The following is a 26,725-nucleotide window of genomic DNA, read 5'->3' as shown; positions in this document are numbered from 1 at the left end:
TATTATTAATCTTCCAGTATTAAAATTTTTAATATTTTCTGAATTAGTTTGTACCTGCAACATTCTTTTGCACGTAAAATTATTTCAGGAATAATAAAAAAAACTGCATTTACTTCAAATATAATTGGAGTAAGATAAAAATAATACATTAACAGCAAAACACAAACAACACAGTGATTTGTTATGTATAATACATGTTTCAGACAACTTTACCATTAAATGAAAATTCACAAAAAATAAATAAATCTAAATAAGTGAGAATGGTCTCTTTGTCTTTTGGTGTTAATAATTTATCACATCCATAAAAACTACTTCCAAAGTCCTAGGTCACACAAAAATAACTTTCTAAAGAATTAAGAATACACACACAACACTTTTCCAACAGAAAGTTATTTAACATACATTTATCATTTATTGTCTAGGATTGATTATGGGAATACATGAAAATTCTCTGTAAATTCACCAACTAATAAAAATATTACAAACAACTTCAAACACATCAAGTTCAGAAATAAATACTGATTGTCACTACCTGTCCTGGAATTAATCTGAAAAACTGCCTATAAAAGTTTCAAGCAAAATTTTCTCAAACCATCTGTACTTGTTGTGGCTATTATGTTTTTCATCTATAGTATCAATAACTTCCTTAGCTTTATTTCTCATAGTCCACCAAAACAAATTAAGCAATTTGTCCACCAGCACATTAGAATATGCTAGATCACATTGTGCATTTGTGTTTTTTTGAATTATATCAAGAACTGTCGTGTATAGAATGGACTGTCTAGTTGCAGGCTTGCATATGGTTAAATGATCCAGCGGCAGCTGATAAAACACACCTCTTCCTAAGTCAGCGGACTGGGATTGAACAAAGTGCATAGGTACTTTAAAAGAGGTCACAAGTGTAGGTAATGTTTCAGCAAAGCTGATAGTTTCAAATCCATACACATCTGCGACTTTTAAAAATTCATTTTGTATTTTCAATAGAATTGGTGAGTTTTCTTGAAGTTGTTTTACATCATGGGATGGCCACAGAACGGCAGCAGCTGCCCGAGGCATGTTAGCCAATGCACTACCCCGATGTGGCGTACTGTAAAACAAAACAGCTCTTGTTTGTTCACAAAGGTTTTTAAAATTATCTTGCCTTTCAGCAGCATCAATTAGAAGTTGTTTAACTATGAGACCCCCCATAGAATGAGCTAGCCAAATAATAGGAATGTTTTTCTGTCCTACTTTAGCATCAATAAGAGCTGGTGCTAATTCAGTCGCTCTGGTTGCAATATCTGCACTCTGTAAAGGACATCCTTCTAACCATTCAGACAATGAACTCCAGTAATTAACACCCAGTATTCTTAAATTATTACAATCTTTTGGCAACCAATCTTTTGGCCAGCAGTGGGTATAGGTACAATTGTCTTCATTTTCCTCAATTAAAGCAGTCCTTTTTCTCATTGCTATAAATTTATTTACATCAGAAGGGTCCCTCTTAGCATCAATTGGTATGTCTTGTAAGACAACTTCAACATTTGATAATAGAGATTCTTCATCTAACTCAGTCAAATCTTCCAAAACTTCTTTCAGTTCTATATCTAAGTAATTATTTTCAACAGTGTCTTCAATGCAAATATTGGGACCTTTTACATTTGATATTCCAACATCTGTAATCACTAAGGGCTCACCAAATTTAGGATCTCTTTGTCTCCAAGTAACAAAGACTCCACCTCTTAATCCATGTATTAAAAGTGTGTCACATGATAGTTTTGTTCTGGTTCTGTACAAAGGATGAAGAAGATATAAACCTGGCCTGAAACAATTCTCTCCAGAAAGATTCGCAAGGCACACAGCAGCAGAACTAGCTAAGCGAACATCTTCAGACTTTATTAATCTACATAATTCTCCAATTAGACCATTCTGGAAAAAATCTTTCAATAAACAAGTATGTATGCTTAGCACTGTGAGTATCTTTAAAACGGATAGATCTAAATCTGTATCATTTCTGTACCTTAATAACAATTCAGCCAAGCGTGGCAAAAGGCCCATGTTGATTAGGGTGGAAGATGATTTATCTTCATCATAGTTATTAGAGTGAAATAGAATTACATGATGATATAATGCATCAAGACACATCATACACAAATCTCTTTCACTAATACTATCTGGCTTAGCAGGTATATTGTCAGATTCCATAGCCTGTTCTTGTAAATTAGCAAAATATTTGGACAAAAAGTACTGAATACAGCTATGAGGGCAGATTTTTTGAACTGCAAAAATCATGTCACGAAATTTAAATGACATAAGCTCTGAAGTCAAGGCTGCTCTTCGTACATGGATTGGTGGTGGCAAAAAATATCGCAAATCAGACCCATAAGTTCGAGCAAGTAACACTGCTGTATTCATATCAAGAGCTTGGGCCAACTTCAGACAGTCCCATTTTTTATTGTTCTTGAACGAAGCGAGATGGTCCAGTGCTAAATTTCGTTGCTCTTGATTACCATGACGACATAACCAAAGAAGTCTACATGCTAAAGAGTGTCTTAAACTTTTCCATATGCGCGCTAATCCTACAGACTGTTCTGTCTCTTTAGCCTGTTCCATGTTTAATGCAAATTGGGGATCATCAATGTAAATATATTCCGGTGTACATTTTTTTTCTGCGTCAAGTACACTGGGGTCTATAATTTTTTCTAAACGCCGACATGTCTGTCTGATATGGTAAGCTATAAGCAAAGTACCGCCTCCCCAAAATGAAGTAAATTTTAAAACCTTAATTACAGCTTTAATTCTATCATTCATATTATTACAAACAAAGAGTTCATATTATTTTATTATTAAAAGCAATGACAGTTGACAGTCCCTTTTTTAGCTATAGAAATCATCACTGATATAATCATACAGCCTTAATGTCTTTATTTAAATGAAACAGAAGTATGTATCCTCTTATGAACATACGCCATTATTCGTTATACTTTTTGTTTGAAAGTTCTCAGCCTATTTCCATTAATCTTTAAAACATGACTTTGGATTGTATTGAATTAGAAACCCTTTTTACGTATTTTTTTTACTAATTATATAGAAATATAAATATGAAACAAGAAATTTTCAAAAAAAAATATTGAAATTGTTAATGCTTCAGAATATTCCAGTTATTTACTCAAAGGAATTAAAATATTGATAATAAGTCAAATACACATCATTGCTTTCAGAAGCATGAATAAAAAAGCTGATGCTCTAAATACAGTATTATCCCTGTTTTATAGTAGCAAAAACGTGCGATCTCCTAATACACAGCTTTTGAGTAAAAACTGGATACTGTCGGAGAGAGTTGCTTTGTACAAGATTGCATTTGACTATGTTCGTCGTCAATAACTCTGGCAACACCGCGCGCAAGAATTTTTCGACTTTTCACATTTCATACATCACAATCACTACAGCCGAAAACATAAGTAGGGGTGAAATTATTGTATGATAAAGTTGTCTTATTAGGTACAGTGATAACAAGTGGCTTATTGGCGCTGTTGCCATTATTTGACGAGTGTAAGGAGTTCGTTAGATAATATTCTTTATTCTACATGCTATACACGCACGTAGCTATATAAGTGCTTTACTATTATAATAAAGAAAAAAGTACAATGGGCAGAAAACCATAGTATAAAAATAGTAAAGGGATAAATAGCGCGTACATATAAATCAAACATACATATAAACAAAGAATCATACATTCATATAGACACATATAGCTTATATACTTGTAATAAATATGATATAATACATAATTAAAAATATAAAAATAAATAAAAACATCTAACAGGCTTAGATCACACTTGTCTCAGAAAGAATAAATAGAGAAAGAAAAACTAGAATTAAAGCACAAATTATTGGTCTAGCAAATATTTCTTAAGCATTTTCTTAAAAATAGACAGTGATTTAGCACGTCTTATGCTCAGCAGTAACTAATTCCACCAATGAACTGTGTGGTAAAACATTGGGCCATAAACGAAGAAAATTGTGCCGGCATTTTAATTTCAGATCCTCTGCTGATCTCAAAGATTTCTTATATTTATCGTGAAGAAATTAAGATTTTGATTTGAGATTAGAGAGAGTGAGCTGATTTGAAAGAACATTATAGAGTAGATGAAGAATGTGAGTCATTCTGGCGAAGCTGTATGAATTTGAATTGAGCTTCAGGTGAAATTCGAATTAAAACAAATACGTTTAACTGTACTATAATAACAAATTGTTTTATAGCCGCTCCTACTGCTGCCGATTACAATGGTCTGGGTTTTAGATGGATTGTCGGTTAATCCATAGATCTTTCTCCAATCGCTAATGCTATCCACATCACATTTTATGCCAGTTATAGCCTCCACCATCTTATGCAGTGGTGCTTGAGAATTTGAAGATCATCAAAATAAACATGGCAGGCAAAATGTAATTGAGAGAAAATTGTGCATAACGTTGTAATCAGACACGTCTTCACATAAGCAAGCTCATGCTTTGCGCATGCTAATCCGCGCGTCGTTCACAGACACACAGTATTATCGACAAGTGTCAGCCTAGGTCGAGGTCTGCTTGAGTTTAGTCACTCCATGAAGCCTTCACCAAAGCGACCTAAGAGCTCAGCGGCCTTCCAATTCATCTTTTCAAATTCCCTAAAATAGTAGTATGTCGCGGCCAGAGCCGAGGGTTCTCTGGGCGGTGCGACTTTTGGAGTGACATTGGATACTACAGGCTTGACTGTTGATGGCGCAGCTGCCGGTGCGGCTGGTCTTTGCTACGATGGGCTAAGGGGGTGCCGGGACTATAGGTCTCCTCGGTTGGAATGCACCCGCGAAAGAGGGCGGGGTCTGACGCGCCTTTGGACAACCATGTTAATTGGCCGTATAAGCGATAAGTCTGCGCATGTTTATGCTGGTTATAGTAAAAAACTAGAAAAAAGTATTGCTGTATACTCACTTTTACGTCCCTTAATTTTGGCTTTAACTTTTATTAATTAATTAAATTGACATTTATATGATATATGAAATATTTTCTAAGTTCAATAAGTTCTACGTAGTGCTGTAGGTTTTGGGTAGTTCGTAGAAAAAATATATCTTATATATTCCTATAAATATATATAATTTTCAAACATGGATGGCTTTTTTATTAATTGTACGTATTATAATAATCTCCAACATATTTCAAAGTTAAATATTGACATCGACACGACTATACAACGAGCAACATTTCAAATTACCACTTTCCGCCATGTTTACATGCCAACTATACACTAAACGTTTCACATAGAAATACATATATTAATGATACTTTGCTTATAATTTAATACGATAGTACAAAAGCAATTTAAAAATATGTATACTTTCCTCTTCCAAAACATATCTGATTTGTTTTTTAAATAGTAATATAGAAAATCAATTTTTCTTAATGAAATGTATTAACGACATCTATCGACAGTTTTCACAATTATTATAAACAAACTTTTTTTATTGTGCTTGATCGTATGGATATTTTACAATCTTAGGAACGCAATTATTGGGTAAATGTCAAAATGCTCATATGTAAAAAAAATTACGGAATTTTTTTACTCCTATTAGCTTTATTTTAAAAAAAATATATGAGTTTTATTATGTAGATGGTGTGGCGAATTGCACAAATATGTATATTATATTTTATACTGCCTCTAATATTTTTATGTAAAGAATATTTTTATATGAATAAATATTACTTCATTACTGATACTGTACAAGTTAAAAAGCTCATATTGTACTAATAAACTTATATTATATAAATAAGTGCATTTTTACTCTACAAGCAATAAATATATCATTAGTTTAAGCCCGACTTTCTAATGCCTTTTTGAGCAAATACGGCGAACAATAAAGCTTCTTAAATATTGTTGACAGTTCTATATGTGAGTATTTAAAACCACATCATTTAACACAATTTGTTTGAAGATATTCCACATACGTTGTGAAATATATGTCTGTCATATGTCTGTTGAGCAAAACATGAAATGTTGCATAAGCAAGACAAATTAACCCTCGACCCTCGGATAATGTATACTTTAACGCATAAAACTAGTGCGAAGCCAAGAAAACCTATTTATTTTTGTGTATGGGAAGAATTCTCTTTAAAAATTTGATGAAAACGGCTGATTTCGTATCTATAGAGCGAATAAAGTTTTTTAAATAACAGATTTACCAGCATTTTCGGTTTCTGTACATAATTTAACCCTTTAACTAACATTTAGCTCTTGAGTTTAATTATTATTTTCTTGTCGTTCATAAATGTATCAGATTCGTTTTCACTCGTTAAATTAATACCAATTTAGAGTCACAGGATTTGTTAATTTGTAATTTTAAGATGTAAATATGTGCTATTCTTGTTTATTTTCGTTTTCTCCTTTACCATATTCGTTTTTGGTTTACTAAATCACTAAATTATCTTCTAAAGCTTATGATTTTGGACAAACAAGGTTTCCATTAATTTGGTTTTATATATATTGCTATTTTTGTAAAATATACCCTAGAGAATAAATTGTCCTCAAACAAAAATCATTAAATGTATATGATTAGCGGTGTATTACAATGCTTGTACTTATTTAAAGAGCACCTTCAAGCATAATTTTTTGGTTCTTTAAATTTCTTTTTTATGTTTTTACGCAGAGAATTAATAATTTTTACCATAACGTGTAAACTCGACGGTATGTAAACCTTGAAAATATGTTTTCTCTATGTAAACCAAAGATTATCATTCTCTATATAGACAGAGAGAATCAATGTGTTAAGATACTATTAGGTAACTTTAAAAATATATTAACAAGGATAATAAGATTTCATTGTAAAATATTTTTCGAAACTGGTCGGGCAGGAGCTGAAAATTTCCGTAAAAAATTCTCTGACAAATTAAGTGTCCTGGAAAATAGAGAAAACTGATAATAAGATTACAATAATATACAGATGCCATTATATTTCATCAGCTACAAGAAAAAAACGGTGTTAAATAAAGATAATTTATTAAAAAAACAGTAATCTTACAAATATATTTTATCTCTAACTATGACGTAATAATTTCTTATAATAGATATGTTTACGGTCTTAAGTCAAAGAAAATAATGTATTAACAAAAATATAAATATTTTAACATTATTGTTGACATTATAAGATTGGAAATAACCTAGCAAATCACTAATTATTTAAATACAACAGGCATAATGCTAAATGCTACGTCCTTTAGATTACATATTAAAGTAATATTTTATGAATATTTTAAACAATTCAGAAAGTTATACCCCTATCGATACGAGTAAAACTCACGTAGTGGGATTTCTTGCTTTTGCTTTATTAAATTTTAATAATGTCGTAAAATTCCCGGCTTCTTAGTAGCCTGCGAATTCTATTGAATTACTCTTAACTATGATTATATTTTAGTTATGTAACATTTTATCAATTTAGGCCGCGAGACCTAAATATATCTATATTATATATTCATTATATGTAATATATTCTCACTTTTTTGATCTAAAGCGATTTTTTAAAAATATCTCAGGCTGATACATATAAATTTGCATCAGTACTTAAACTTTTATCGTGTACTGTAAAATAAATTTTAATTAAGCTGAAGTATGAAGTTACTACCACTTTTCATGACTCCGTCATCCGCATCGTGTAATGCTAGAAGTGACAACGCTTCTTGAAACGGCCGATATGGATATATCCTTTTTTTCGTAATTAGCAAAAGAACTATCCCATCAGTACATTTAACAATTTTAACTAAATCATTACATATGTTTTATATATTCCATTTTAAACCATTAAATCATATCATATGGTCGTAATAAGAGTGTACATTAGTTGCAGTCGTCGGAGGAGGCGCTGGCGTTGGCGTTAACGATGGTGGTGGACCCAGACCCGACAATGGAGTCGTGGATTTACGGTCCGGTGGCAAAGTTGGCAACGATGAAGATAAATGGTGCCCGAAGCCGCCCAGGCTTGCGATTGGAGAACTTGCAAGCGATCCCCCAGATAGCATTTGTTGATGTACACCCCGCATTCCTGCAAACATCGGCGCCGCACCTAAAGAAAAAAAAATGAATTTCAAAAACAACACCATTTATTAAAATTTATTTGCGCACCGCTAGTATGAAAGAGAATAGGAAACTCGCTGAATAATTAATGTTTTTTTTAACTTTAAATTTATCGTTTGAAAGAAATTTTTGTTTTATAACGATTACTACACATTTCCGTCATTAATAAATGTCCAGATTGTTTCATAAACAAAATGCAGAAAAAAAAATCGAAAAGAAGTCTTGAATTGTTAGGTAAGAATATAAAGAAGGTATTATAAAAAATATTTTAACCTTTACATAATTTTATACGAAATATAGTTTGTAAGTTATTGTTAATAAGAAATTTATTTTACCTAAGAGTTCTTTAACTAAAACAGTGTTTACGTTGTTCTTTTAGCGATACATCCTGCAGTACCAAATGTAATGTTGAAAATAACTAGTTTTCTTTTATAAAAAAAAAAAAAAAACTAATTCATCTGGTAGTCTAATGCCTTTCGTACGATAACAGCCGATGATATAATTATTGACAAAACCCTGCCTTTTTCTGAGGTTTTGTAGTATAAATGATGTGTAAAATTTTATAAAAAAAATTGTGGTAAATTATATCTATTTTATTTATATAACCTCAAAAGGTAAAATTTACATTATGCCTACACAAAAATATTATGCAATAGAATTGAAGAATTGAAATAATAATTCGTTAGTAAAAAATCTATTAAAAGTTCGTGCTAATGTTTGACAGGAACATGAGTTATATAATACAATTACTTATTATTTCTATGTTATGTTTTAACTTAAATACAAAATATTATTTTGTGTTTATTATTAAATAAAACAATAGCCTATTTATAAATAGAATAACTATAGGAAGTATACATACATATGTTTGACATTCGATGCCATATAATGTGTATATTACATTGTTTTTATTTAAAATAGTGTTATTCATATACGTTATATTACGCTTATAAAATAGTACACAAAATGTTGCTCATGTGTAAATTTTGAAGGCCGATAGTGAAAACTACATAACGCAACGTTCAGAAATAATTTTACAACCCTGTATGTCCTAGGATTTAATTTATTAGGAGCTTAAAGTAGGCGGGATGTTTTAAAATTTTATATGAATATCTATTAATCATATTAATATTGTCGTTAAGGCACCGTACTTTTAACTGTCATTGCACTAGAGATAGAAGATACTATTTATGAAAAGAAATTATCTCCTAATGATTACTTTTCAGGCTTACATTCAATTTTTACTAAAATATTTTATAAAACGAAATATTTTCTTCCTACTATGACTTTACTTGAAATATTAGTAATTATTTCAAAATAAAATTAAAATTAGCTCTATTTACCGATGTTTGATTAAATGATTTTCCTCGAAATCGAAGGATTTGCTAAAATGAAGTCGCTCGTGTAAGGCGCTTGACTGACAGCGTGCGTTGATTCATGTAACGCCCGCATAAAATTATACAGCAGCATATTTCACATTAAATCTGTAGCTGCTAGCTATAATTGCACGCCTTGTGCGTTCCCATCGACTGCGGCTCGCCTGTTGCTCATCCGTTGTCGGCCACGTGGAACACTCCTAATACCTAATAGCCGTAATTTAAACAAACCTCCCAATTGGACGATTTTAGGAATAAAATCCTATTGGGCGCTTCTCCTTCTCGGAATCTTAACATGTGTTATTATAGAACACTCCGATCGAAAAATAATAATTTCAGAAGTGTCGACGCCTGGATATATTTAAAAGTAGTGTTTGATACGTAACAAATTAGGTGACTGATCGATTCTATAGAAGATTTAAAAGCGGTGAAGGTGAACTTTTTATCGATAGATGACTTACAATTTGGTGATCGAAAATTTAAGTGTGCACTCAGTGAGTCCGCCGGCTCGCTGGTACATGTCATCACTTTTCACATCGTATCAAGTCGAGGGCTTCGGCGATGGGATAAATTGCTCTCAAGTTGGTAGGCGGCGAGTGACACGCGCCGGGGTTGCCCAAACCTGACTGCCGTACTTTCAATGTTTAACTATAGATTTATAGTTTTTTAAGTGGACCGTTCAGGCGGAATGTGGAATACTTGAGAATAAACCAACAAAGCATTTCAAGATACAGTAAAAAAGAAACATGTGTAAGGAATTCGCATAAATCGCGCAGCAAATATATAAATGTCATTACACTGCAGAATTATCGCTAGCGAGTTATATGAATCCTTAATGCCGGATATTTGCGGTATACGTGGCAACCAAAATATTTTATGTCACTGCAGCAATAAAAAGTAAATTATTCATTTTATATTGATGTTATGTTCACCTAATAAATTGTTTTACGATTTCAAGGCGGGACGAATGAAAGTTTTTATTTCAGAAATTATTTTTCTAAACACTGTAATGTAAGAAAGCGATAGGTTTATTCGGTTACTTAGACATTAAGGATTCACGAGGACGCAATATGACAAAAAGAATTTTAATATTCGTGTGAAATATATAAAGGTTGTAAAAGTGCTGCCAACACTATTTTTGCAATAGACAAAATTACTTCCTTTGTATATTGAAACGAAATCTGAAATATTTAACTACTCATATAATTTCAGTTTCAATTCGCCTTGACTTTATCAGATATATAAATAGTGGTACCTGTTGTAACAAGATCTTGATGAGACAAATATTTTCAGGTCACGAAGGATGTAAAATTTCGTGCATAATGTGGTATTGCGCCTTCGATCCACCCTAGATGAAGCAAAACAATTGCATCTCTCATTATTTTAAAATTAATGTTATAACAAAGAAGAAGTTCCTCTTTACTACACTGAATTTCATGTACAGGAATTTCTACACAAGGGTAAATCATTTTACATTGGTTACCATAAAATCGCATAAAACAAGGATGAAGACGTATTTTCTGTGTAGCATTAGGGTCGTATTATTTTAAATTAGGGCAATAAAAACTGCAAGATAAATAGAAACCGAGGATGTCGGGTAAAAGGGTGAACTGCGATCATATGTTGCTGCGGTACAGATGATTAGTAATTTTTTATATATTTACAGTAGTCGAGTGCGGCTTTTTGGGTTGTCGTGCAAGAAACCTTATACAGATAACTACGCTCAAGACATCGGACCGCACACATCGCGTTAAAACTGTGAAATGCATCGATCTCAGTGTCAATTACACTGACTATTTTTAACTTGTTTAGAACAGTTTCTAAATCGGAGCCAATACCGCGGCGCAAGAAATACATTTACATTGTTTAGTCTTCGTGTTCGGCGAAACTCTTGTTGATCAATTGTTACGGAAGCGTACTTAATTAGGCGAGTGTGTACTACTCTAACTGCACTAACCAAGCGCATGCATAACATGCAATAATTGTGCAATAGCCTGAAATTGAATATTTTTTATAATTGATTTACAAAATAAAATAAATGTTAAATTTTGGATTTAACGATCAAATAAATCTATACAAAAAATTATTAATAAATTTGTTATGGTAAAATTGTGGAGCATATCGCTATCAAATTATGAAACTTACATGTAAACGTAGCGATTGAAAATAACAATTATTTCATATTACCAATATGCACATCGTAAATAAACAATAACATCATAACATTCGCTCTATAGAAACAATGCGCTGTGTGTTAGAGTAGAATATAATTTGTCATTGCCTACCGTCTAATAGATTTGGTAAGCACATTTGTTGGTTGAAATATAATAATTCACCAATAATAATTTTAAAATAATGTTCAATCGATAATTGTATTTGAAACTATTATAACTCGCAGAGCGACACTGTAGCACGAGCAACGATGCTTCGTTTCACCTAAGAGGCAATAGCATTAATAGCACTTTAATTTGCAACCTTTGATCAAGCCAGGGATTTTTAAACGTGCAAAGGTATAAACGGACGGTACATACATTGTGTCGTCTCTTTAGATGCCGATACGATGATATTGCAGCAAAACTATTTTAAATTTACTAGGATTGTTACCGAATTAAATTTATAACAAAAAAAGTGTATTTAGGTAACAGGCATAAAAAACAAAAAATCTAATCTCAATGATCAAGATGAAGGAATTCCAAACTTTATTAAAAGGAAACTAAATTAACTATTTTATTTTAAGCCCCCTAACTTTCGTAGTAAATTATTAGTTTTAAATTATTAAGTAAGGTAGTTTTAATTTAAGATTTAAGATGATTATTTTGGCGTAAACTAGTAAAAAATTGTTTAAAATTGTAAAATAATTTGTCTCTTCTTCTACAAATAAAATAAGATTCGTTAAAAAATTACGGAACTGTTAAAAAGTTATCTTGTTAGTTGTTTCTCTAATACTTTTTAAATATACGCACCTCATTTTAATATGAAACATGCTGAACATAATTGAGTGGGTTATACGAAGACTTCAGTCTTCTCCAGTCTGGTTGAAAACGGTGAAGCTAAAAGTATTGGACTGAACATTCAGGACTGAATTAAAACTTTCAAACAAACGTCAGTTACGCTAAATAAAAAAAAATGCTCATAAACGGAGCACCTATAGCCGAGAATAAACAGCGTACCAAGGTTGTCGTTCTTAAAAATCATTCTCGTATTTTTGTTCATTAAAGCAAGCTCTCGTCTGAGTTCCTCCGTGGTATTCTTGAAATACCTATTGCATTTATAAAGATCAAACGGCTCGAACAAACGGGCGTATGTGTAAACAGATCATACGTGCCTACAGGCGGCGCAGGCGCAGTCATCGAGGCGCGTACGGAAAGTAACACGCCATTATCTCTGCGTAAACCGAAACACATCACCCCGCTATCGTCTAGGCTTAGTTTTATATTCAATCAACTTCAAAAAAAGCGGAGGCTATCAATTCGACTCGTATGTACTTTTTATGAGTTTGCGCGTCATATGATCGGATGTCTCCGTTTCGATAACCATTTATAGTCTGTTGTATATTTTTTAGACAAATGTGCAATTTTTTTTTGTAACTTGTGTCGTATCATTATTACTCGAGTAATAGTAAATAAAAAATAACATCTGCTTCTACATGTATGAAAACAGATTTATTATATATATAAAACAGGTTTATTAAAATAGGACAGGTGGAAACTGACCGCTGTTTGACTGTTCGCTGTTATCTGTGAGCGTTAAGACTTGATTGAATCAAACTGATCATAATTCCTATATAAAATTCTTTTTCACAAATATATTTTGAGTTGACGACGTGTTTTACATTGTTATCCAGTTATTTCAAGAGTTAAAGACTAATAACCAATTCATGGAGATATCTTTTTCAGACGTTACTATAGCGGAAGCAAACAAAGGTAATAAAAAATTAAATAGGTAACAATTTGCATGAAAAGTATGTTAATCAATATGTATAACTCTTTTAGCTGTGAGTTTTGTGTGAATTCTCCAAGTTATTTGCTTATACTATTGTACATAAAAGGCTTTGTCCTTTCTTTTGTTTTGTTTGTAGTAATTTACCCAGTTAATCAGTGTGTTTGTTCAAAACTCGATGGGTATTTATTATTATTACGAAACCACTATGGGATTTTAATAATAAGATTATATAGATACATGTAATTTTACCAAATTATTTCCTCTAACCTTTGTGTTAAAACTAAGGAAAATATTTCTCTTCTCTGTTAAGGCTTAAATATCTCGTACAAAAATTGGATATTATTATAAATTTCGACTCATAGTAGTGCCTAAATAGATATATCGTATAATTTTTTGAGTTCAATTCGCGCGACCGTGTTGACTCAATCTGAGTGAAATTACAGTTAACCTCTTGGATGTACGACAACATACATAGTTTTAGCAACATTATGACGAACCGGCCATATATATTATTATCAATATTTACTACACGTTTTATATTAAAAATGGCGGCTATATTTATACATATAATAAAATTGCTGTACACTTTGAAAACAAGAACTTCGGACGGGATAAATCAACTTACATAAACTTTAGTTATAACGACTTTAATATGCTTGAAACCTATTACATAGACACAAAATTATCTTCAAACACTTTTACATTTACACTTCATTATCATTTGTTGTATAAAAACAACTGTTATTTTATTTGCGTTTTCCACTAAACTTCATTTTGGTAATATTCTGTAGCAATGTCTTACTGTGTATTGATTAGAAATCGGTACATTAAAACGGACCCCTGCATAAAAACATCTCTCGTTTCGTCGGCAAGCTTGGGATTTCTCTACGAGATAGATCAAAACAAGAATGAATATATCTGAAGGCGAATGAAAGTAACCGACATAGCCCAGTTGATAGAAGAGTGGAAGTGGAAGCGCCAGTCGGCATTTCAGATGACGCATAGAATAGATGGTCGTCGAGCCTCAAGTTTCAGGAATGGATAACATGCCTAGCAAGCGCAGCGTAAGTCGTCCACCCAAAAAGCAAACAGACAACTTTGTTAAAGTCGTCAGAAGATGCCTGGATGAAAGTCGCTTCCAAGCGTTCCAAGTCTATTTATCCCATGACTGCAAAGCGTTATAAAATATTGTACTAATGACAAAAAAACATGTACTTAAATAAAAACATGTATTTAATTTTGTCTGTAGATAGATATAGATAGACAAAGAAAACGCATCAGGCACTACAAGCTCTACCGTCGCACATGTTACCGCAGGTTTTACGACCGTCGTAAGGGAGTGTTGCTGCTTCTAAGAAACAACCCAAAACTCACTTGTACAGCTATAAATTGTCGATTAACCCGTCCAAGACTATTTACTTATACATACATATGTAAGTTTTTTTTTAAAATGCGTTGAATAATGTTCTGATATTTTTAGGTATTCTGAAATTATTATTTAACACATAAATAACTATTGTTACCAATTACCCATATTTTATCCAATTAACCATCTAACAAACTTTTAGAATTAAATAAAATTAAAAGTAGATGATGACAGTTGGCTACAAAGTGCGTTTAAATGTTAAATTGCTGTTACCTAACCATTTTCGTAGTCTTATAATTTGTATACAAGCTAAGGCATGGTATTTCACTTTGATTCTAGTTTTAATTGAATCGGACTCTTTTGGAATTCCCCTCATAACATCCACAAGTGATCACTTTCAATAAATCTATCTGTGTAATAAAATAAATTAATTAATATATTGACAAATAAACTTGTATTTAGTTAATATCGGTTAACATTTTGACGAAGAATAAAACTTTAAGTTCCACTAATAATCACTTGTTAATGACTTGTTATTGCTTACATCTTAAGTTAGTGTATCTATATATATAACAATTTTATGTATATAAATCAAAGTCATGTTAGTTACACCTTTTATAATTGCAGGACGGCTTGACTGATTTTCATGTTTTCGTACCTGTCTTCGTGAAAACCTCTTCTGGATGAAGACAAATTCAACAGGTTAATAAATAATACGGAAATTATAATTAGTATTATAATATGGCATTAATCAATTAAACTAATAAGTATTAAAAGACCATCAGTCAAAAGTTTAGTCTATCTAGTCTAATTGTCAATATACACAGGTTGATTGGTTATTGATGTAAAAGCTTTTAAGAGGGGAAAGTATACCACATTTGTAGATAAAATGTATGATACAACCTATTTAAAATAACTTAATGATAATATAATACGATGTGCGTTTTCAAAATTCAGATAATACACATTTCAATTAATTATTGTTTACTATCTGCCCCTGTGGACTTGCTACTGCCAGCAACTATTAGAATATCACGTTCGAAGAGAGTTTTAAAGCGATAATATATACAAGATTTTTGGAAATAGATGCTTCAAAGGTTTTCGCTGACGTATGAGCTATATATCTGCACCTTTAAAGCTTTTACACATATAACCAACCTTACAATATAAACACATACAATATACATATACAATAACCAACCTTACCTTAACCTTTTTATAAAATAAAGTCATGTTAATTACACTATTTGTGATACAACAACGCTTGGACGTATTTCTATAATTTTTGTGTTTGCAGATTTTCTGCTTCCGGAATTCGATGAATATATAATTTCTATGTCATGTGAAAATTAAACTTAACAATTTTGTATTAATTCGTTGACTTTTAGCAAGAAACATTTAAAATATTAACCGATCGATCGCATGCGTGAAAAACTTATAAATACATACAAAACTAACTAACTAACAAGACTTAATTAGAAGGCATTCAGTTGCAACGTTTCGTTGCAACGTTCACAGGAAATCATAAACGCTAGGAGTTTAACGCGCATTGCACTGATATAGATGAGCACGTAAATGGATGGTGCACAGTGTTTTGCACCCACCTCCTGTATCATCTGCACAGGAATGAAATGAGATATATAAAAATCGTTACGTACCCTTCTACCGAGTACCATACATTGTTATGTACAGAACAACTACTTACACCGGGATAAAATATGACATTACTTATCGATTTCGATGATAATTTAGATTATCACACAAAAAAATTTTTTCTTGTCATTTATTCTTATTTATTCGGCCACTCGAAGACCTTTCAGCCACAACGGCAGTTGTCTGCGCGGACGACGTACCCCACCCACTGCCACCAATTTATCCAAAGAAACACATCAAGTATTATGAGCGCCTCGTTAGAAAATCTTAAAGCATATAACCCTTACATGGGACCGACCTATTTTTGTGCTACTAAATTATTAAGGTAATATTGGGTTAATTAAAGTAAAACTATCTGTAGCAACATTTAGTTAACAAGTATTATCTTAATAAAGATTGCTTGGGTAATGTCCCTGGGTTTATAATTGCAATAAGTAATAAAACAGAATGATCAATATCTAACTTAATAAACATTAACTAAATGTAAATAAACTGTGAAAATTTGTCGAACGTACATGTTTTTTTACAAAAAAAGTACTCATCTATTTGTCGTATTTTACAAGTTAATTATATGAAAGGAAAAAAAAAGTAAAAGTATTGAACATTTTCCTTTAGATGGTTTTAGTAAGCCATATATGTGTATCAAATAAAAGATTAAAAAAAAAACATAAAATTCGAAAATTCCCCACTACAGCGACCAAAGAGAATAGAGAAGCAAGCGACCATAAAACAGTGCTTTAGATACAACACAGTATCGGAATTAACATTAGAATGGTGGCCACACCGATTCCATACAGGTAATTAAAAAAAGATAAGGCTCGCTCTGGCGCGCGATTTGCCAAAAGTGTTGATAGTGTAAATTGTCGAGTGAGATCGCCATAGAAATACTTATTCTACAGCAAAGGAACTAGAAAAACAAGTTAAACCATTTGCGTCGAAGTAACACGAAAGAACGAATTGTGGAGAATTGATTCCGGTTTTTATTGCAACCTATAGTCATATTTTAAAGACGAATGATGAATGGTGCAAAAATCGTGGCCCAATCTGAAAACTTATGTGAAAACGAATTGAAAGATAATAAAAACTTCGATCATCTGAATAATTATATATTTCGGAACACAAATTTCAACAGTATCAGCAGACTATATTAAACAGGCGATCGACGAGTAAGCGCTCCGAAGTGACTAACATTAACTAACGTTTTATTCCGGGGGACCGCCGGGCCACAAAAATTGTGAACAACACACAAACCTATACTTTGGAAAATAATAAATTTGGGAAATAATAAGGCACCCGCTATCATGTCCAGACCTGGCTCCAAAAGACATATTACTTTTTTACATATTTACTTTATAGTTAAACTATCTGGTATTAAAATACTAGTCTTAGTTCTTAACACAATATCCTTGTGTTGCATGAAACATTTATGTACAATATGAATGTAGTAGCTATAACTAACATAAGATTTGGTTTTAACAAATCTATCACACAGGTAAGTTTCATAAGAGCTATCGTTATATATTCGTATATCGTTAGATATATTGGAAAGCGAATCGAGGTTACTCCCATCGATTCGCTTTCCAATAAATAATAATACTGGCTTTTAAAATAAGATTTACATACACACTATCATTGTATTTTTTTACTATTAGGAGTTATTTGTAAAAAGATTTCTTCTAAAGTTCAAAATAGTTATTGTTTGTCAGTAGTGAAATTTAAAAATTTGAAATAAGTGATCTGATTAAACTTATTTCTTCCTTCCTTTAGAGGTATTCGTAAAATATGAAACAAAAAATTTGCAAACCGGCGCGTAATAAACTCGTGTTTACCTAGGTAACTTCATTAGTTTTTATATATCTACAGCCATACTACGTAAAAATGTAAACTAACCGCGCGAAATAGTGAATGATGTATTTGATGCGCTTCTTAAAACTGAAAGGCCTATTATTTATTTGGGCACTTAACACGCATTCTCTGATCCGCGAGTCGTCGATGCTGTAACACCGTCGCTAGGATAACTGCGTCGACTTCAAACAGAAACAAGAATATGATTTGGGCCTACCACTTTTTACTGTACTTAAGTTATCTCGCTAGTGCAAATAACGACCGTCTCCTTTTCACAGATCAACAAATAACGAAACTTAATATAATTTATTATTCTTTACTGTACACGTAAGAAAATATATTCAACGGTCAAGAAAAGCTACACACACTTGTCACACAAGGTAATTTCTTCTAGACAACCGTAAGAATTTTATTTAAATTAGAACAAAAGCTGATTTTTTTGAGAAAGTTGTATTTTTGACACATGTACTATAACGTATTTAAATAAGTTTTACAAACATGAAAGAATAAATAAAATAAAAATTTAGAATGTTAAGACACAAAAATTTTATTTCGTCTGAATGAACAATGGTTTCAAACAAACAACTATTATTTTGAACTAATGATATGAAAATATAGAAAACACTAAATTTAAGCTAAGGATAAAATGTTAATAAAATCGTAACTACTAATTAATTATAAATATTAAATTACTAACGAATACACACTAATACCAAATGGAATGTCAGTTGACTGAATGATTTATTCGTAAGATTTAAAAATTCTACTCAACACTTAAAAATGTCGTCTATGAAAGCCTTCGGATCGATTCAGTAAATAATAAAATACACGTAATACGGAAATTCGAAGTACGAATGTTTTAAAAAACATACTTTTATTAAGTTTAAACTGATGGTAGGTATGCACTAATGCAACTATTGTTAATATAAAAAACTAAAGTTCCAAAACTAACCTAACCTAATGTATTATGTACAAATAAGAAATAGCTACTGCCTTCCATTGATAGGCTACTGTCAAATTTTTAGCAAGCTTAGCCATTTAGTTTGTGTTTGACAGTCAAATTTTGAATGTGTGAAATGTGTCTTGATAAAGCACTATTTTTTACGTAAAAAAACGAATACTTAAATGAAGGAAAGACTTGATAAATATTGTGGAGACACTGCGTCTAGATGTCTGGTCTACCGTATTCCGTTATGGTTGTACCAGCACACGTAAAATCTTATGTTCAGGTTTCTCAAAAGAGGTTGGCATTCCCGAAAATATCAATAAAATTAACGAAGTTATTAATAAAGAATTTTGGACAGTTGTATAATGAAATATTGCAAATGGCTGAGACTAGAGGCATTTCAACTGTTCAGTTGAGATGCGTCTAGTCTTCTTTTAAGTAAATCAAAATTTACTCGGTTATTTGAACATGAAATGGGTATTCGCGATATGGGTAATGCCATTTCTAACACTCGACCTTAAACGCAACCGTGTGACAACTTCAGACAGTGTTTACCCATGTTCAGCCGCAATCTAGAGTTTTTATGCAGTATTATGACTGTAGACAAAATACCTCACAATTCAAATAACAGTCAAAACAGTGGACGTATTCTGAAAAATATTCACCAAAGAAGGCTAAGGTTGGTCAGCCAAATAGAGCATGGTGTGGAATAATTAAAATTGTGAAAATAGTCCCTCGTGATAGGGTGAGTATGAGAGGCCCTAACAACGGGCCATAAAAAATGATGGCCACTTGTTTGGGATGCACGCGATGTCATTCACATAGAATACCTCAAGGAGGCTAGAATGAACTGCTACCCTATCTGGCTTATTCTCCAAATTTAGCAAGAGATTTAGGACCGAATGAACAGGTCGTAACTAAAAACAAATGCCTTTTTTGAGGACCATGATTCAAAAATGTATTGCGAATTCAAAAATGTCGGAAGACATTTTTGAATTAGCAATACACTAGACAGAAAGAAGGTGTCTGTTTGTCCACTTTATCTTTTAGTACAGACAAAGCAAATTTTCGGACAAAAGTAACTTATCTACTAAGATAGCATAAAGCTGTGAGACTTTCACAGCTCTACCTAACTTAATATACCCCACCTATAGTTAAAGATAATTGTATCATTTGCGAAAGAGAGGGATGATCGACGCGAAAGGGAGGTTAGTGATTGGCGCACACAAATCTTGTATGTGTGTGTAATGTTTATGTCCATTGTATTAAAACGACACGATTTTACTTCATATAAAATCAATCACTTTGTGTACATTATTTCATCCTTTCAATACTATTAGTATTGTGTTTTGATATGTGAACTACATGTCTTTCTATCAACATAGAAAAACAAAAATTCATAAAATATCTTCTGAAAAGGTGTTTTAAGCTTTAAAAGAGAGAAAAAATGTTTTCTAAAATCAGTATCGAAAGCATTATTTTTTACTTAGATGCATTTTTTATTTACTTTTGTAAATAAGTTTCTTTCAAACGAAAAATAGGAAAAACGGAAGACTATGGACACTTATTCAGCTTCTTTGTCCTTTATGATTTCCTAGTACGGAAAATCTAAACGGGGCAAATTTGCGAATGTCGAATTTAATAAATTACTAAGATTACATAAACCTACCTACATACATCTCGAAAACTACGTTACCCGTCAACAATCGGAGCTACGATCTACTCTCGGAAATTGAATCGGAATGCTAACAAAATAAAACAAATAAAAGTAGGACTTTTTTTTCAGTTGGCACACTGAAATCAAAAGCTCTTTTCTTTTTCAACTGTCTCCATACACTCTTTCTTATAACCTTTTTTAAAAATAATTAACTAAAAATTTTACTATGCTAAATTTAAATACTTAATAATTTATTAATTCAAAGATATAAACAATAAATTAACCTAAAACAAAATAATTTATATTTATTAATTCCAACTTTTTCGGGAAAAAGATTAAAATAAACCAAATTAAAAATCAATTTGATCGACGTTTATAGACATACATAGTTATGATTGTTAATTTCTTTACACAAAGGTAACGGTGCTTAACGTTATATGATATTACATAAAAATAAATACGCCATACTTGCTCACCGGTTTGAAACAAATGAATAATTAAATAAATCCCGTGCATGTTTGAATTTTGAGGTTATCTTATAATATTTTGATCTATTAAAATATTTTGTTAAAAAATATCGCTAGCATAGCAGCATAGCATAGCAGTCTTTACCAGGAATGGAAAAAAATCAGTTTCGTAAAACCATTTTAGAGATTTTTATAACAACCCTGAAAAAATATAATAAAAAATATGTGTACTTTTAATTTTAGTGAACTGTATGCTTACGATATTGTATTTTCACTCTATAGTACTTAGTCTAGCCATAAATTCTGTTACTGACTGTTTACATACATTATAAAAAAAAACATTAATTTTTATTTCGAACATTAGCTTCTACGATAAAAAATAGACTTCTTTCCCACAATTATTGTATGTTTTTTTAAAAATTATTTGTTTTGAAAATGGAGTAGGGCACTAAAGAGAATAGGATTGCAGTAATTGCACTGTACAAAGTAGGTAAAGAGCCAGCCAACATTTTTGATACATTGAAAAAGCTAGGGACTAGTTGAATGTTTGTGTATCGTACCGTCCAAAGCTACACTGAAACCATGTCTGTTGATGATGTTGGTGAAAGATCCGGCCGGCCGCGGTCTATTCGAACAAACAAGGCCGTTACTGCAGTCAAGGCCAGAATTCGTCGAAATCTCAAAAAGAAGCAGAAAATTCTTTCCAGAGAAATGAGAATCCCGCCAAAGACACTTTCTCGGATTATTATACAAGATTTAAGTTTAGGCGTTTACCGAAGATACACAGGACATACCTTAAATCGGGCACTAAAACAAAAGAGAGTCGAAAGATCAAAACAGCTGTTACTTAGATACGCGAACGACAAACAGAAAAATTCTCTTTACCGATGAAAAAGTATTTACAATCGAGGAGCGCTAAAAAAAACAAAATGATAGAGAGTATGCATACAGTTCTAAAGAAGCTTCCGAGGTAGAGGCCAAAGTTCAGCAAGGCCATCATCCAACATACTTCATGGTAGGATGACCTACCAAGGGGTTACAAAACTCCATTTTTGCGAAAAAAGAGGAAAAACTTTAGCCAAAGTGTGTTAAGATATCGTATTAGAAGCGGTAGTTAAACCTCTCAACCTCACCTTTTTCAAAATCGAAGTTTGGACATTCCAACAGGATTCAGCCACGGGTAGTAAGACGCGCACTACCCAAAATTGACTTGAGCAAAATGTTCCAGAATTCATAAAGGTTGATGATGGTGGCCCTCGGTTATTCCAAATTTAAACCCTTGGATTATAAACGCTCTAAGCGTCACTCGAATATTGAGTCGTTTAAGAAAGCTTTGAAGGCAGCAGGGTGGACACTTTGAATAACTAGTTTAGTACGTTAACATATGGTTTTTCACTCTACATAATCACACATAAATCTTTAAAATATTTTTTTTTAAAAAAATCATCGGATATTTTCTTTGTAACAGAACTTATGGGCGGCCTAGGTAGATACTAAAGAGTAGAAATACAGTATCTCGTAAGTATAAAATTCGAATTTCCAAGCATAAATGTTCGGTGCAAATCATTATACGATCATTTTTAATATTTATCATTAATTAGGGAGATAATAAACTAATTTTCTAATAAATAATCTAACCTCAAACAATTGCTAGATAACAAAATTAGAATACTTCATATTTTAACTTGTGGATTCCAGATGCGACAAATTCAGTATTTGCCAACAGAACCTAATGTCTCCGAATTTGAACGATATACGGAATGTAACAATTCATCAATAAATACAAAATCAAATGTTATGTGTGTGATTTTTCTTACCAAAAATAGAAATGATGTTGTATACATATAAAAATAACATATATTAAACCATACCATGAGATTCGTATATGTAGAATATAGCATAAAACACGTTTAATCTATTTACGTATCGTTTACTTTCGGCTGAAGTTAATTTGTTATAGCATACCGTGTGATTATTTTATATTAATCTATTGCATACATCTTCTCGTACAATAGTCCAAAGTACCTAAAGACGGAGGCTTACGAGCAATGTGTGCTCCCGAAGATGACTAACGGCAGTTAAACGTGGTTTTCCCTTCGAAACTGATTGACAAGATCGCAGTCCATCAACGATCCATAGAGGCTATAGAGGCTATATAGGCTAGATAGGCTAAACAAGTTAAAGTGGCAAGGGGCTGGCTCCCCGGCTCGAAACCCGGGGACAAGACCTTTATTTATATATAGTGATGGTTTTAAATATTTATTATCTTTATCGATAATTTAGGCATAAATTAACACTCTCGAGCTACTGGAAGCACTTGAAAACTTTTTGGTGAGGTTAAACAGATTCTATAGTTGTGTTGACGGCGGGGGGCTGTCATCGCTCCTTTCGAGATAATACATAAAAACATACTTTGAAATATTCAAGAATTTTTACTAACAAGAAAACGATTGTCAATCGTTTTCTTGAATAAAATAATATGTGTGAACGAGAATGACAGGTCTGTTTCATAAAATCAAACTTTTTCTAAAACATACAATACCTAATTCTATATAATAAAGATTTCTAAACGTGTTTCGTTATAATGAAACTACTCTTTACTGAAGTACAAGTGTATTAAAGTAAAAAGTAGAGTAGTCAGAGAGTGCGTATGTCATAATCAAATATAGTAAATTCCATCTGATTGAAAATTGACAAAAAAAATTTTATTTGCCGTTTATACCAAATTTTAAACAACGAAAATATTATATATATATATATGTATATATATGTGTATATATATATATATATATATATATATATATATATATATATATATATATATATATATATATATATTTTCGTTGTTATATTGTTATGGTTCTTCAAAAGACCACTAGTTTTGTACCACTGTTATGAAAATCAGAGGAAGCTTTAAAGTGAACAAGAAAAAATAGTATTAAATTTAATACTTCGAACTGAATAAATGAACCCTTCTAGAAAATATTTTAGATTTTTTTTATTTTTAAAATTAAACATTAACTCTCTTAGTATTATAATGTTAGAAAGTAAGGGATAGAGGTTGTCGAGGCCCCGAGGCGGATAGATAGAGAATTAATATTAATGTAATCTCCTGTAGAGTTTGTAAACATTAACAATTGTAGTATATAATTCAACAATAATTTCGGTTCACAATTTGTATTAATACCACACTTTATATTCTATTGATATGTAATGGTAATGATGAGTAAAAAAAAGTCTTTAAAAAATATACCGTTTAAAAATAATAAATAAAATAATAATTATGTTATAATTTATAATATTAGTAACTTGGGAAACATTTGAAACTCTTAAATATCTACTTAGAATTCTGAGAAAACTTCTACACTAACCAATAATTACACATTGTTTATTGATATTTAATACTATCTTTATTCGGTTATAATTTTAAGTAAGAAGATTTAAAATGTCAAACAATGCAACAAATCATATCTTTTTATTTGAAATAAATTCAGTTAAAAAATGACGTCGGACTCTTATTATTAATGACTTACCGTGTTCATTAGCGACAGCGTACTGGTAATTAGGTATAAGATCTGATAGATCGTGACGCGAAGGCGGTGACGGAGGCGGAGGCCGATAAGTCGGCTCCACCGCACTGTAGGCGAGTGGCCATTCACGTTCTCCCATTCCTGCATACGAACAATATTCTCCGCCATAAGCTAACTGTTGCCCGCTGGAACTTGAGTGAGAATAAGCACAAGAGCCATAATCTATAGGAGCCGATCCCCCTGCGCTTGATCCGCTTCCACTTGCTAATTCATAACCCGCCGGCTGCGTTGACGGCAAAGCAGCCACTCCGCCACCGCAGAGATAGCTTCCGCTTCCAAACTGGGGCTTCAAAGCCTGGCACTTGCGGCGGAATCCACGTGGCCGTCGTCTGAACGAGCCCTCCTCGAACATGAATTCCGTCGACGGGTCTATCGTCCAGTAATGCCCTTTTCCGGGTCTTCCTATACTTTTAGGAATTTTAACGAAGCATTCGTTTAAACTAAGATTATGGCGAACAGAATTTTTCCAACCTTGATAGGAGCTGCGAAAGAAGGGGAACTGTTGTTGGAGAAAGGCGTATATTTCGCTGAGAGTTAGCCGTTTGTTCGGGGAATGGCGAATGGCCATGACGATGAGGGCGATATAGGAGAAGGGTGGTTTTTCCTGTCGCCGCGTGGCTGGAGCGCGGCGGGCCGCCTCCTCGGTGCTTTGTTCTTCGGTCTTCATGTGAGTTGTCGTTGGCGTTCGCGTTCGTGTTCGCGTTCGTATTCGCGAGCGCGTGCGCGTGCGCGTGTAAGCGCGTTTCGGGAAGCAGTGCGCCTGCGGCCGCCCACTGCGCGCTTTTCGCCGCCGCCCAAGCCGCGCCGCCTCGCAGCTTCCTTCCCCTTCTCCACACCCCACCCGCGTGTGCCCTACAAGTCACACGCCTGGCGCACCCATGATTTTTAACACGTACTCGCTTTTAGGTAAACCGATGATTAGTGCAAATCTTTTTCGCGTGATATAATATATATTGCGTGTATTATTCGTGTTTACAATTAATAAAACAAACTGCCCACAGGTTTTTCTTGACAACTGATTTAATAACAGTATCAAAATTCTAGCACTCCCTTAAATCTTTTATTTGATGTAGTGCTTTAATGGTAAGTAAAGACGCACGAAGACGATATCTGCGTGTCCTCTTGCAGTCATCATCTTCTCATATTTGATAGAATGTATTGTATACGTCTACCTAGTAAATTACTAGTCAATGCATCGTGATTCAATGAGGGAATCATTGCTAATTAACAACGTGTCAAAATAAATGATTTGCGTTGGGAGATATTGAACATTGGTTATCATATAACATGTAACAGCATCACATCTGCGGTCATTGCACCTCAGCCCGCGCCCCGTATCATCCACATTCCCGTACAAACACTAAAGAACGGAAAACCCGCTTAGACAATAATATTTATCCGTCGCAAGGACGCCTGTCGAACGCCCGCTCTTGACCTAGCACAATTAAAGCAAACATTTTACTAGATCTATAAAACAGTTATACGACGTTTACCAAATATTTACCATAAAGCGTAAACCAAAAGTTTTGCATTAAACTTGCCGGATTTATTTACTCGACCTCGCGTAAGCTCTCGTTGAAATACAAAAACTATCCTTAACACGCCCACATAGAGTCTATTTTCATTGTTTCTTCAAGGAGTGATTAGTGATTCATACGTTTAGAACAACTTCAATGGGACGGTCATTATACAAAAATATAATTTTACAAATTTGTACATTTATTAAAATTTAATAACTGAAATACCGATAATGCAACGTAGCAGTAATTTTTTTATTGTTATTTAAATCTGCGAAGTGTTCCA

The 26,725-nt window shown here is 32.6% G+C and overlaps 2 protein-coding genes across 2 annotated transcripts; both read right to left on the bottom strand.

The window, feature by feature from the left end:
* Nucleotides 1–303: 303 nt before the first annotated feature.
* On the bottom strand, nt 304–2,809 carry LOC137921917 (protein SERAC1). The gene has a single exon (XM_068764713.1). It carries the CDS (start codon nt 2,788–2,790, stop codon nt 544–546), a length of 2,247 nt encoding a protein of 748 aa, XP_068620814.1. The 5' UTR covers nt 2,791–2,809; the 3' UTR covers nt 304–543.
* Nucleotides 2,810–7,222: 4,413 nt separating this feature from the next.
* LOC137921942 (forkhead box protein F1-like) lies at nt 7,223–25,661 on the bottom strand. Its single transcript, XM_068764747.1, has 2 exons — nt 24,866–25,661; nt 7,223–8,069 (listed from the first exon to the last, which is right to left on the bottom strand). The coding sequence occupies exons 1-2, from the start codon at nt 25,587–25,589 to the stop codon at nt 7,813–7,815; spliced, it is 981 nt and encodes a 326-aa protein (XP_068620848.1). The 5' UTR covers nt 25,590–25,661; the 3' UTR covers nt 7,223–7,812.
* Between the last annotated feature and the right edge of the window lie 1,064 nt (nt 25,662–26,725).

Source organism: Battus philenor, unplaced genomic scaffold, assembly GCF_028537555.1.
Source record: "Battus philenor isolate CCGP_79_NKW_IND1 unplaced genomic scaffold, ilBatPhil1.0.hap1 SCAF_1, whole genome shotgun sequence".
Classification (NCBI taxonomy): Eukaryota; Metazoa; Arthropoda; class Insecta; order Lepidoptera; family Papilionidae; genus Battus; species Battus philenor.
Note: the sequence above shows the minus strand (reverse complement) of the source record. Positions and strands in the feature narration are given on the sequence as shown.

Excerpts from the sequence above, each read along its gene's own strand:
- LOC137921917 (XM_068764713.1), bottom strand. The coding sequence starts at position 2,790 with ATGAATGATAGAATTAAAGCTGTAATTAAGGTTTTAAAATTTACTTCA.
- LOC137921942 (XM_068764747.1), bottom strand. The coding sequence starts at position 25,589 with ATGAAGACCGAAGAACAAAGCACCGAGGAGGCGGCCCGCCGCGCTCCA. Across the intron at positions 8,070-24,865 it reads CGCTGTCGCTAATGAACACG|GTGCGGCGCCGATGTTTGCA; the intron begins GTAAGTCATTAA and ends TTTTTTCTTTAG.